Below are 13,041 nucleotides of genomic sequence, written 5' to 3'. Positions count from 1 at the left end.
GAGTGAAAGAGTGATGGCGGGGAGAGACGAAATTAGAGGACAGAAAATGCTGGGAGCAGAGAGGAGGGCAGTGAGTGGGTGGTGAAGGGAGAAATAGATATAAAAATCTAATTAAAGTTGCATTAATCGATACTTTCATGTCAACAGTGGGTCAGATGAGTATTTTCAGCGCAAGAGAAAACCAATCATAGTGACAAAGTAGCAGAAAATGATCACCCAACGCTGCGGCTGCCCTCAGCTCTGCTCTAAAAGCGTTATGATAAACCTCCTGCTCAGGATCTCCCCAACTTAGCAACTATAGGTTGAGAACACCCTGGAGGATTATGCAGGCGCAAGTCAAAATATTTTTTGAACTAGTCCAAAAAGAGAAAAAGCAGCTTCCATAAATCAGATAGCCAAAGTCAAAAAGGCCAAATTAGTGCGAGAAAAAAATCAGTGAATGCAGGGTTGCATTACTGCATTGTAGTACAGTACCAATCAAAAGTTTGAACACATCCATTCATTCACTATCTATCTATCTATCTATCTATCTATCTATCTATCTTGGCGACAGTAGGAAAGAAAAACTCCCTTTTAACAGGTGGGTCAGCAGATATTGCAGAACTCAATATCACTCCTTCTTCACCTTTAAAAAGCCTCAAGGTGCAAATTGGATCATTCTCCTGTTAATAACATCAGACAGTGTTCCAGCTAACTGGCTGGTAACTCCACTGAATGCACTGACAGCAAAGGTAACACTGGGACTTTGTTTCCTGCAGGGCTGTCCTCATGAGAGACGTTTCATTGTAGCCTTTGATGGTTTTCGGTGCTGCGGTGTGTGTGCGACATGCTTTAAAGTCTGATCGTGTCACTGGGTTGCTTGGTTTTCATAGATTACACCTATTTCTGAAGTAAGCACACATACTAGACTGAATCCTACATTTCCCATAATGCAACTCAATGACATATTTCAATTAAACCCTTCCTGGACGTCCATGCCTTCTTTGCAGTCTGAAGGCAGGCTTTTGGCTCCCCTTGGCTTCTTGGAAACAGAAACAGTTATCACCGGGTGTTATGAGATTCATCAGGATGAAGAAAACTGAATTTTCTGTCTAAAATTGGTGGAGTTGTGCTCAAATGTTGAAACTCTTCCTGCATGCTTTTAGTGATACGCTTTGTCTGACGTTCAGGCTCTGGGTCAAATTGAAAGAGACACAGAGAGGCTGTTAACATATGTCAAGACAGGCAGAAACAGAGAGACAGGCAGGCTGGAAAGGGTGAGAGTGAAGCAGACAGACAGAAAGAGAACAAATGGTTGTGCGTGCATGTGTGTGTGTGAGAGAGAGGGAGACAGAGAGAGGAGAGGGAGAACGAGAGGCAGAAGTGTACTCAAATAGCTTAGGGCAAGGTGACAGAGAGAAACGAATGGACAGAAGAATAACAAGCTCACAGAGGGGGGTTAGTGTGTATGTGTGTGTTAGGGAACAAGAGAGAAAAAGGAAGACACAGAGGGCGGAAGGGAAGCGCAATAGAGGAAGTTGAGAGAGCAAAAATAAAAACAGTCAGAGAAAGTGTGTGTGCGTCGTGTGTGTGTGTGTGTGTGTGTGTGTGTATAGACACCCAAAGGTGTCACAGTGTGCAGTTTGGCTTGATGATGACCCACTGGGCATGTAGGTCATAACGGTTTGTCTCTCAGAGGCATGACTGTATGCCTGCATGCATCCATTAGTGTGAGCCAGTGCGAGAGAGTGTGTGTAAATAGAAACTCGGCAGACGCGCACACACATGCAAAGTGGGTCTCTTAGAGTGCGCTTAAGAGTGTGTTTGGTCAGGGGTTGGAGAAGCAGTTTTTCTAGTCGCCAGGACTCAAAAAGATACTTAAACATACACACTCATGTCACCCACACATGCTGCAAATCCAGAATGGGTACACACACGCATAGCTGCCCTTTATGTCATACATGCACACGTAATGTACCATGCATGGCACTAAATTATGCACAAATACACACAGGCGCACACCGACACACACATCTCTTTCTTTTGATCTCTCGTGATAACGCACACACACGCACAGGGGGAAGCTATTATGCTCTCAGGCTGGAGTGTTTTGATGGTATAATTGCAGTGACCAGTGAGGAGAAAGAGACGGAGTGAGGGATGGTGATGGAGGGAGAGAGAGAGAGAAAAAAAGAGGAGAGTGCTGACACTCTCAGCATGCTAATGTTGTGAGGCTCTACCCCCCCTGTGATTTCAAACCTCCCACCCTCCCTCCATCTCTTTGTCTCTCCATCTTCCTATCTCACATCCTCTACATTTCACAGGTGGAGCACTAGAACGAGGGGGAGATGGAGAGAAAGGTAGAGAGGTGGAGAGATGAGAGGAAAAGAGGGATGTATAACAGGATGGAGCAATGTTATCTCTTGCTTTCTCTCGCCATCCCTCCATCCACTTCAAGCTCACTACAATGGTCAAAACAAAGCATGCAAAAAGAAAAAAGAGGAGGTATGGTGGAGGGGAGGAAAATAGAGGAAGAGGGAGGGTCCTTTTTTCCCATCCCTTTAACAATGGAGGGATGATCTCTGCTTATCCTCTAATCTCATCCCGTCTTTTTTCCCCTCTCCTCCGTCCTTTCTGTCATGTCTCACACTCTGCAACCCCTCGATGTGGTGGGAGAAAGGGTAGCCTTTTCCTCTCGTTGGCCTCCCTTTTTTTTGTCACCTCTCCATCTGTTTGTCCTTCCAGCGCTCACTCAATCCCTCTCTCCTCTCCAGAGAAGGGATTCTGGTGCTGGCTGTGATCTTTTTTTCTCTTTTCCATCTTTTTTTTTTTGGCATTTCATCTCTTTCCTCTTAGTCAAACATCCAAAATATCCCCTAACAAAAAGGTAGTCGGTGCGTATCGTGGTTTAGCTTCATTTACATACTTGGTCACAAAAATGCATGAAAAATTGATTTGACTGATCAAGTATATGCAGATATAGTCACAATATTTTTTGGACCATCTTGCCGTTTTTTTAACATCCAACTCGGCATGCAAAAAAGCAAAACCTGTAGCATCAATTTTTCATTAAGTAGTATAGCTGAAGGCAGAAGAGTTCGGCTACAAGTAGGTTTCAGTTTCCTCCCCAGTTCACTGCTTTGTGCTCAAAATTGTTCATCTGGGAAAAACAAATATGACATTTACCTTGATTTTAACATGAACAGGGAGCATGAGTTTCTGCACTACAGCGTTTGTTAGTGATTATAATCCAATAAGTCAACAGTGCCTCTCAGAGGTAATGCCTTGCTACTGCAGACCCACATGCAACGCGATTGTGAGGGACACTGGGAATAGTCTCATTCCTCCAAATAGAAACAGGATGAAGTGAATGCCCTCATAGTCCAAATGCTCAGTATGACCCACCCCCTATGCAGTGCGACAGATAAAACCTTCAGTATCTATGCCTGCAACAGGGAGACACCTGTTTTACAGGTATGACCAGTACTTTTTTGTCACACTGGTCTTAATCATCCAAGCTTACTTAGTTTGAATCAGTGTTTTCAAGGTGGCATGGTTAGCATGACTCCTGGTCAGGCTCCTGCTCCAGCTAGCACATGACGTTACACAGCAGTTGTTGGAACAGTTCCTGAGCCAAACAGTGAAATCAAAGCAGACCACGCAAAACTATTATTCAGCATTTGTAGTTCAAAATGGGCACACTTTTATTTATCTGCTGCTTATATTGAACCGAAAAGACAAATATAAGACCATGAAAGGCCTAAAGACAACATAATCCCCTTAATAATTTATTTGTGTGCCCTTATTAGATTAGATAATAAAAGACAGTTGGATCTGTTAAGGGGCAAAATGATTATTTGCATCTTTACTGAGGAAAACAACCATTCTTTAGGGAGATTTAATGTACTTTTTATATGTTGCCATCGTTTTCAAAATCGGATTTATTCATGTGACTACTGCAATTATGTCACGTGTACTCATTTCAAACAGGTAATTAGAAGATAGAGCTCAGTTTAATTTATTAAAAAATGAGTGATTTATTCCAAATAGCACAAAGGTGTTGACACTGTTTGCACTTTTACTACTTACCTGTAGTAAAGCCACATTTATTTTGAATTGATTGACTGATTGTGGACAGCTGTAGTTACAGACTTGGTAACACTGTTGGCTGAAGCAGTGAAGCCAGTGTTTCAAAATGTAGCGAAGAAGCGAAGGAATCTTACTCACTTAAATTAAAATCATATTTATTAACAAAAGATTGTGCAAAAATGTAAATCACTGATACACTTATACATTATTGTGCTCAAGAAGAGGACAATGTAAAGGAAAGACAAAAAGAAGAAGAGATGCATTAATCCAATAAGTTAACAGCTACGTTCAGTTTCTGTATATGTAGATTTTGTGAGTCACAAGTTTTTCAAAACAAAGGCAACTAAAGATCCAGTTTGTACTGTAGTGTGTACCTCAGACGTGTGGGTCTGTATGTTTGTGCCATGTTGTTTCATTTCCACGTGGATGCGGTTGTATTTGGGAATGCCACGGTCCAAATGTCCGTATGTGCACGTATCCGTGAAACTGTTTATCTCTACTTTTCGTCAGTATGCCTTTGCGTGACATGCCCGTGTATGCCACGACCCTGAGCTCCATTGTGTTCCAGCTTCTCTCATATATTGTACATTGTGCGTCAATACACGAACGTGCATCTAGTGGTCCTCTGCATGTGCAGGTGTGTGAGTGTGAGAGGGTGAGGAGTGCCTTTCGACCAACATCTCAGCGTGCTTCAGGTACTGCGCCGTCCTTCGCATCACAGACTCCCTGCGTACTGGATCAGTGTCTCCTGCATAGACACAGTGATAAAAATGATTAGTGTATAATATTGTACATGTGGAGGGTTTATCTGAAAAGTGTAACAGAACAGAGGAGACTGACAAAGACAACAAAAGGGACACGTTATGCTCATTCTTAACTTCGCATTCTTGGACTCAACTAGAATATATGAAAATAATCCTTATTTATTTGTTTGAGACAAGCTATTACAGCTTCCCAACCTCTCCTTTTAATACAGCTTTCTTCTGATTGGCTCCCCCCTCGTAAACAAAAGGCAGAACTCTATGTCTGAGGTGTCCATAACAGGCACATCCAACCTGATGGACATCATACAGAGCTAAGTGTTGGAAACATAGTGTTTGCAGCAGTCTGAGTCCATGAGTCTAAACATGCACTGAACTCATTATCATTTAATATGACCATCTACCATTATATTGCTGTTTGTATGAGAGATAGCATAAAAAAGCATAATACAAATCATTATCAGTGCTTTACAATATACAGATGATTAGGAAAAGGAAAACAACCCTGGCAGCAGTGGGATTCGAACCCACGCCCCCCGAAAAGACTGGAGCCTTAATCCAGCGCCTTAGACCACTCGGCCACGCTACCTTGCAAAAAAAACACCAGCCCACTGTCAGAAGGTTAATGGGTTAGCAGAGTTTACCCTCCTGACCACTTGATCACACAGACATGAAAAAGATACAGTACAGCATCTTTGCATTTAAAGAGGTAAGAGCCACAATGGGCACAAATTAGTTCTCACACACTAACCAAAGCTTTGCAAAAAAGAGCAACTCTAAACACAGTTCTTCTTATGAAGCTACTGAACTGTACTTTCCACACCTGAAAAGGTTAAAGTGGCAGTGGTGGGATTTGAACCCACGCCTCCGAAGAGACTGGAGCCTTAATCCAGCGCCTTAGACCGCTCGGCCACACTACCTGCACATCAGGACACACGGTGCGTGTCGACATGCTGAAAGTTGATTCTGGTCCTCTAGACATTGGGGAGCGTCCCCCAGGAGGGTCATAGACCCCCTAATGATCCTCTACACGAGCCAAGGTGTGAAAATGGGTGTAGGTTACAATCCACGCTCCTTAGACGAAGAGTAGAACTGTTGCAAGTGCAACATTTCCCTTTGGCCATAAAGAAACGCACAATTCACCATAGACAACTGATGTCAGAACTTACTTGTCAGTAACACAACAGCTTATAGCAAAATAACAGCTAACGCAGGAGAGTAAAGTTGTTAACGGCGCATTTATCGGCGTGGTAGCAGCACATCGGACAAAGTGCTTGAATATGGTCGGTGAGGCGTCACAGCTGTAAACCTAACCGCACAATTTATTTTTCATTTGGACACGGTGCACCGTCTGGCATTCTGCAGGTTCTGCAGTTGACAAACTGATTTCATGGTCTATTGCCATAGCAACAAAGCTGTTTTAATAATTGACGCAGAAATAGACATGACAGAGAGCATTCGAGTAAAATGCTCCATGTGAAAAAAACATAAAAGGTTTTTGTTGAACTCAGAATGCTCACAGCAGATTAGTAATTCTAATTTTCCACCACTGCGACAACCACCTAGTAGTAGTAGTAAGTAGTAGTAACCACCTCCTCGGCTCCTTCATCAGTATTTTTACCTCTTACAGGAGTATCTCTCTCTTTCTCCACCCACCCACTGATACTTTTGTACACTGAGGGCTCACCTTGTACTCCAGTGATCAGAATATCCACTGCCATCCTGTATCCACAAATGGCAGAACTAATTTCTCCCTCCTTCTCCCTCTCCATGGCAGCTGTCAGCTCCTTGGCAGCTTGGTTTAAGTAACCCCCGTCCTCTCCGTCCACACTGTTTGATGGTAGTGAGAATAACTCTGAGTGGTCGGTGGAAGAATTGGATCTATCTGTAAATCAAAGAAAAAGAGATATTGTAGTAGTAGTGATATTGTCTTTAGTGAACTATGTCTTATGTTTTATTTGTTAGGTTTTAAAAAGTCACTATCTAAAATAAATCACTGATTGTGATGCTTTTAACCAGAAACAGCAGTTAAGTCCTAATAGAGCTCCAGCATAAATGTATAAAGACATTTACACTAGTATATGTTATCAGGAAGCCTCAAAAAACACTGATCACAGACATCTTCTTATCCACTGACACAGTAAGTAAAAGCGTTAATGGATAAGACACATATTCGGGAAGATTAAAATCAGCTTTATATGATTAAATTCACATTTATTTTGGCATCACCTTGTTTATAGCAGGGATCAAAAACAGCCAAGTCATTATCAGATAGTGGAGGAGGAACTTCTTCCTTTGGGGATGGGAGTCCTTCAGCCACAGAGTCAAACAGTGAGTCGAATTCTTCCTGGGTCTCTTTTGATTCGGGGTCCGTGAATGGAGATGGGACTGGAGGGAAAACACGGATCAAAAAAGTGAGAACAACTGTAAGAATATAAGAATTAAATGAGGACATAACAGACCATCACACATTGTGAGATTTCTACCTCGGTCATCCAGCTCTGTGTCGCTAAGCTCCTCTTGCTCTTCTTCTGTTGGAGATCCTCCGATCTCATTGTAGGCTTCAGCTGCCACTTCTGGTTCTACCACTTCTAAGCTCAGGTTATTGCCCAGATCCTGGGGCAAGGTGGGAGCCTCCCTGCCCTCCTCTTCCTCAGCAGGCTCACAGTCTGATGCCCTACGGTTGGGGAGGGGGATGAGAGGAGGAGGCAGAGGCCCCGCAGAAGAGAGAGGTGTGGCATCCAGAGGCCTTGTTACCTCACCACCCTGAGTAAGGGAAGGGATAGACTGGCAGCATTAGAGAAAAGGGGTCTGGTAATATAACGAATGTTAACCTGGCACACGTTTCATTTTTCTTTTCCGTCTTTTAATGTTTGTTGAAATTTGAGTAATGGTTGATTTTGATTGTAAGAGTGCCTCTCTGAGTGTGTCTTACTCTGAAGAACTCCTTCAGCTGTGGGCTGTTATACAGAGCAGGAATGCTGGTAGTAAACTGAAGCATGGCCTCTGCTGCTTTTCTCCTTTCCTCTATCACAGCCCCATCAAACCTTCCTAAAGTTACAAGAGACAAAAGGGAAGTGTTACAATTTCTTTTTCACTTCTGAAGCTGCCGTTAGTGTTAGTGTTAAGTAATCGCCATTTGTCGAGGTTAAACCTGCTGCCATCATATTAAGCAGGGCATGAAAAGTTGAATGAACTCATGAATCATGACTGTTTATAGGTATGGCTCAACTGATTTGCTGCGTTTGCAGTTTGATTTTAGTAACCACTGAAAAATGAAGCCAGTTCAGCTCTTTGTGTACCATAACTTTGCTCTTCTCTTCAGCTGGCTGACGGACCAGCATGAGAATGAGGAACAGCGGACCACAGACTGAGTTACCTGACACTGTCTCCATCGACAACAAAACTCTCTGCAGGGAGTCGCACCATTCCCGGAATGTGCTGCTCCTGCTGAACCATATTTACACTTGAGTTTTTACACACAATGTTTCGCAAGGAGGCCAACCCTAAACATGATGCTTCTAATAAAGACAAATAGAGGTGTGTCTTAAACTTCCTTTTTTCTCTCCACTGCCAAATGAAAATGTTTACATGGCAGTGGTGGGATTCGAACCCACGCACCCGAAGAGACTGGAGCCTTAATCCAGCGCCTTAGACCGCTCGGCCACACTACCTGCTGAAAGGCTACGACTCACTATCCTACCTCATTTTAGCTTTCTCAGAATACATTTGAAGGGAGGACTGTACTCCACAGTTCTGACATGCTAACTGTGAAATTAACTTTGATTGGTCGATGTTGCTGTACACATCACAACAAGGTCCAAAGAGAGTTCAGGTTTGCATAATTGCCACACTACCACAAAACTGCCCACCTCCCATTCAGACTTTTCTCATCAGCATGATCTGATAAAAAATACAGCACAGCTGCTTTTCATTTTCAACACTCATGCAAATAGAGTGCAGGAGGAAGGCAAAGCATCTCTAGAGAACACATACACATGCTCCCCTCGAATGCTTTCAGGAAGGGTCACATTAAAACAAATGGAGCTACCTGCTATAAATAATGAAATTTTAAAAGAGCATATCCAATGCATCTCATTATAACAAATTTAGCACATATAGCACATTTTTGGAAAGGTCTGATCCAACATTTTGAACAGTTCTCAGATAATTAGTTTCATGAGTCACTTCAAGATATTTAAATAGAGACACAAATCCCTCTGGGGTTCTGTCAGGAAGAGTCAGATTAAAATAAATGGCGCTACCTGCTGTAAATAATGAAATTTTAAAAGAGCACCTTACGCTGGCAGTGGTGGGATTTGAACCCACGCCTCCGAAGAGACTGGAGCCTTAATCCAGCGCCTTAGACCGCTCGGCCACACTACCACAAGACAACCCTCAGTTCATCAGCAAAAACAAACAACACAGCTGCTTTAAAGTAAAGCCCACGATGGGCAAAACTCACAAACCAAAGCAAAAAGACCGACCCTAAACATGTCACTTCTCATAAAGACAAGGAAATCTGACAGGAAATGTCACAAGAATTGTGACGAAAGTCTCAAAACAGGAATGAAAGACATTAAGCACAACAATTGCATGAAAGGCTCCGCAGGAATCTAAAGCATAACACAATCTTTACTCATGTACCAAAAAGTTGTGCTCGGGGAAAAGGTGGAAACTCCTCCTCTCTTCTGAAAAGGTTCCTGTGTGTGTAGGCCAACTCCCCATGGAGCTTCTTCAGCTCTGAGAACCTCCTCCACACAACCACCTCCTTCACATCTTCTGGGTGACGCTTGGACACAAACTGCAGATGATAGAATATAAAGTAAAACTCGCTTAACTGGCTGCATGTTTAACAATGAGACACAGCAAATTTGCTTTTTGGCAACACTGCAGAGGCCACGATTTAAATGATAAATTTAAGGGAGAGCCATGAGTGCTTGATCCTCTTTGACTTTATACGCATGCCTCTGTAGTCATGCGGGTGCTCATGAACTGGATCACAAGTTCTCTCTGTTTCATTGGGCTGCTCATTGTGCACCACTGCCTCAAATAAAAGGCCCGTTGTATAGTTATTTGTTTATTTATATGAGCTAGCTGCGGGCGCCTGTCACTCTACTTCGTTAGAAATGAACACTACTTATAATAATACCAAGTCACTTACTTTTAACTGATGTAAAAGACCAAAGAGAACAGCGCTAAGCTAACACCTTTGTGCTACGCATTTCAAGTTAAAATACGTTTTGTCAAGTAATAAGCAAAACAGCTAACCACGTAGTCATTAAGCATGATTACACCCGACTCTACGATAGGTTTCAATTAATGACGCTGTAGCTAAGGAGAGATAAACAGTGTAAACTCACCCTCGCCGTCACTTTGTACTCGGTGTGGCCCTTCTCGTGTGTGCGTGGGTCGGCAACGGAGAAGAACCGATAATAGTCTTCTTTGAGTTTCCGTGACATATTTGCTCTCGTCAATAAAAGAAAAACGGCGCTGTGGTTTTAGCGGCACAAAACGCGAACGGTCAAAGGCTCTGTTGTGATTCTTTCGCCCCTCCTCTCCGTGGATGTACTCATTTCCTGGTTGGTGACGTGTACGAATGCGTGATTACGTAGGAGAGACGAGACGTCAAACTATTCAGTTTAATGTTAAACAATTTATTTCCTCCAGTAGGTACATGAAAATAAAATTAAACATTAAAAAAATACTTTTAAAAAATGAGTCCATGGTTTTTACGTACTTTTTTCTTTATTTCTTTGTTATATAAATTAAATCTAAGAAGCTATAATGGATCCAGTCCCAGGGATAACACATACAGACAACCATTCACACTCGCATTCACACCTATAGGCAATTTAGAGTTACCAACCAACTTAACCCCACTAACTGCATGTCTTTGGACTGTGGGAGGAAGCCGGAGCACCCAGAGAGACCCCACGCAAACACGGGGCGAAGATGCAAACTACACAAAGAAAGGCTCTGGCCATTCAATATGTGGTAGTTTTTTCAAATGTTGTTAAAACTGGAATAGTAAGATGAAATAATATATTAAAAGTATATATAGATATATAAATTTATGTAGCAATAATTTTATGAATATATGAAGATAACAGGACTGGGCCAACCGTATCCATATCCACTGTAACCATAATGTTACTCACTTTACCTTTCTCTGATTTTAATATTGTTGTCGATCAGTCACCGTTGATTAGTCACATTGTCACAGTCATAAAAATGCCCTCCAACTTGTATTAAACATGTAATTATCAGGGAAATACTCCAGGGGGTGCTCTAATGTTTCGTAGTTTTCAACACAGCATAGACACTTAATTTAAACATTTTAAATTAAGATATTCATTTTTATTTGTATGACTTGTTGTGTTTTTCCTCATATAAACCCCCCAAAACTGTGTTTGTGATGCTAAAAGGAAACATATTCTCCATCAAAGATGACGCTAAAAGAAAAAAAAGGCACATAAAAGTGTTGGACATACCCTTTTTGAGACAATAGAACAAAGTGAACAACAACAGACGGTACTGAGGAAGCTCCAGCTGTGCATATTGTCTAACATCCCCTACCACTGTATTCCTAAGCTTTTATCTGTTTCCCATAGGATATAAATGTAATGATCAGAGGCATGTTTAGTTGCTATATCTGATTCACCTATTTACAGCAACACAAAGGCTTTGAAATTGTCAAAATATCCTGAAGATCCTCATATTCAATGGTCCAAAGCCTTCCTCTCAAAGCTTTGAACAAGATTCTGAGTTTAGGCTGACGCTCACAGGTCCGTTGTCATCTTTATTGGTTCTGCTTGTCTCTCTGGCAAATTACCAGCTAAACTATAAGAAAAATGTTTAGCATACCAAATGACAGACTAAGAAACTCAGCTCAGCAGGCTGTAGTCATGCTGCAATGTCATATTCAGGTCCATATAGATCACCTGCATGTCCATTCTGGACGATCTGATATCCTCGTGTTGGCGTTGTTCCCACATCATCATAATTAATGTTTTTCCAGGGTCCATATTACAAGTGACCAATCACCTTCTTGTGACGTCATACTTTTGCGACTTCGAAAAATACCCGCCTTCAAAAACAAATGTTGTTCGAGAAACCGCCTTTTGTCCGCCGATCCAGCAATTTGAATTCCACTCAAGACACTTTTCTTTAATAAACAGTAAGCATTATACATATATTTTCCTTGAAATGGCTGAAATTGATAGCTGTTTGTTTGCTAGTGATAGGCTACTTGCGAACCAGTGTTCTCCAGAGAATTGCGTGTCAATGTATTATAATATATAATAAATGTACAGGTGAATATAGCTGTCATAAAAATGTTGTCAGGCAAAATTGCAGTAGCTTCCCTGATCATTTTACAAACATAAGTGAATAGAATTTGAACTAAAAGGCCTAGACTAATGGTTGTGTGAATCAAAATATCACCTGGAAACATAATTAACTGGTCCATAGCTGTGAAACTGGACATGAGTTCTTGATTCCATGGAGATTAACAGTAATCCAGAAATTTACAAATTTGTCCTGGGCCATCGTGTTAATGTTTTAATTACACAGTCTCCCAGGGACAACAATTACACGGTGTCCCTGCAATTTTGCCTGACCCAACCCCCGGGCCACGAAACACCAAAAAAGTTGGGGAACGCTGGTCTAGAGAACACTGGTTAGCTAATGCTGTCGTCAAGTAGCGTATCACTAGCAAACAAACAGCAAGCCAAGTGAGGAACATATGTATAATGCATATAGTTAGGGCTGGAGCAGGTGACCCTGAATCCTCCCTTAGTTATGCTGCAATAGACGTAGGCTGCCGGGGGATTCCCATGATGCATTGAGTTTTTCCTTTCCAGTCACCTTTCTCACTCACTATGTATTAATAGACCTCTCTGCATTGAATCATATCTGTTATTAACCTCTGTCTCTCTTCCACAGCATGTCTTTTATCCTGTCTTCCTTCTCTCACCCCAACCGGTCGCAGCAGATGGCCCCGCCCCTCCCTGAGCCTGGTTCTGCCGGAGGTTTCTTCCTGTTAAAAGGGAGTTTTTCCTTCCCACTGTCGCCAAAGTGCTTGCTCATAGGGGGTCATATGATTGTTGGGTTTTTCTCTGTACCTATGAAGCGCCTTGAGGCGACTTTTGTTGTGATTTGGCGCTATATAAATAAAATTGAATTGAATTGAATTACCGTTTGAAACGTA

At 42.1% G+C, this 13,041-nt stretch overlaps 1 protein-coding gene and 4 non-coding genes across 5 annotated transcripts; all 5 read right to left on the bottom strand.

Annotated features, from left to right (window-relative positions):
- Nucleotides 1–4,342: 4,342 nt before the first annotated feature.
- On the bottom strand, nt 4,343–10,331 carry snx15 (sorting nexin 15). The gene is made up of 7 exons (XM_085351001.1): nt 10,193–10,331; nt 9,477–9,633; nt 7,765–7,880; nt 7,316–7,595; nt 7,059–7,217; nt 6,517–6,714; nt 4,343–4,816 (listed from the first exon to the last, which is right to left on the bottom strand). Exons 1-7 carry the CDS (start codon nt 10,289–10,291, stop codon nt 4,683–4,685), a joined length of 1,143 nt encoding a protein of 380 aa, XP_085207127.1. The 5' UTR covers nt 10,292–10,331; the 3' UTR covers nt 4,343–4,682.
- Nucleotides 5,336–5,418, bottom strand: trnal-aag (transfer RNA leucine (anticodon AAG)). The gene has a single exon. It is a non-coding gene; the product is annotated as a tRNA-Leu (tRNA).
- On the bottom strand, nt 5,668–5,749 carry trnal-aag (transfer RNA leucine (anticodon AAG)). The gene has a single exon. It is a non-coding gene; the product is annotated as a tRNA-Leu (tRNA).
- On the bottom strand, nt 8,422–8,503 carry trnal-aag (transfer RNA leucine (anticodon AAG)). The gene has a single exon. It is a non-coding gene; the product is annotated as a tRNA-Leu (tRNA).
- On the bottom strand, nt 9,134–9,215 carry trnal-aag (transfer RNA leucine (anticodon AAG)). The gene has a single exon. It is a non-coding gene; the product is annotated as a tRNA-Leu (tRNA).
- Nucleotides 10,332–13,041: the final 2,710 nt, after the last annotated feature.

Source organism: Diplotaxodon limnothrissa, linkage group LG3, assembly GCF_057381915.1.
Source record: "Diplotaxodon limnothrissa isolate DT_005_m linkage group LG3, D_limnothrissa_male_GT1.1, whole genome shotgun sequence".
Classification (NCBI taxonomy): Eukaryota; Metazoa; Chordata; class Actinopteri; order Cichliformes; family Cichlidae; genus Diplotaxodon; species Diplotaxodon limnothrissa.
The sequence above is the reverse complement of the archived record's forward strand: the minus strand, read 5'-3'. Positions and strand labels throughout refer to the sequence as shown.

Excerpts from the sequence above, each read along its gene's own strand:
- snx15 (XM_085351001.1), bottom strand. The coding sequence starts at position 10,291 with ATGTCACGGAAACTCAAAGAAGACTATTATCGGTTCTTCTCCGTTGCC. Across the intron at positions 9,634-10,192 it reads AGTACAAAGTGACGGCGAGG|TTTGTGTCCAAGCGTCACCC; the intron begins GTGAGTTTACAC and ends TATCATCTGCAG. Across the intron at positions 4,817-6,516 it reads TCTGATCACTGGAGTACAAG|GAGACACTGATCCAGTACGC; the intron begins GTGAGCCCTCAG and ends GTGTCTATGCAG.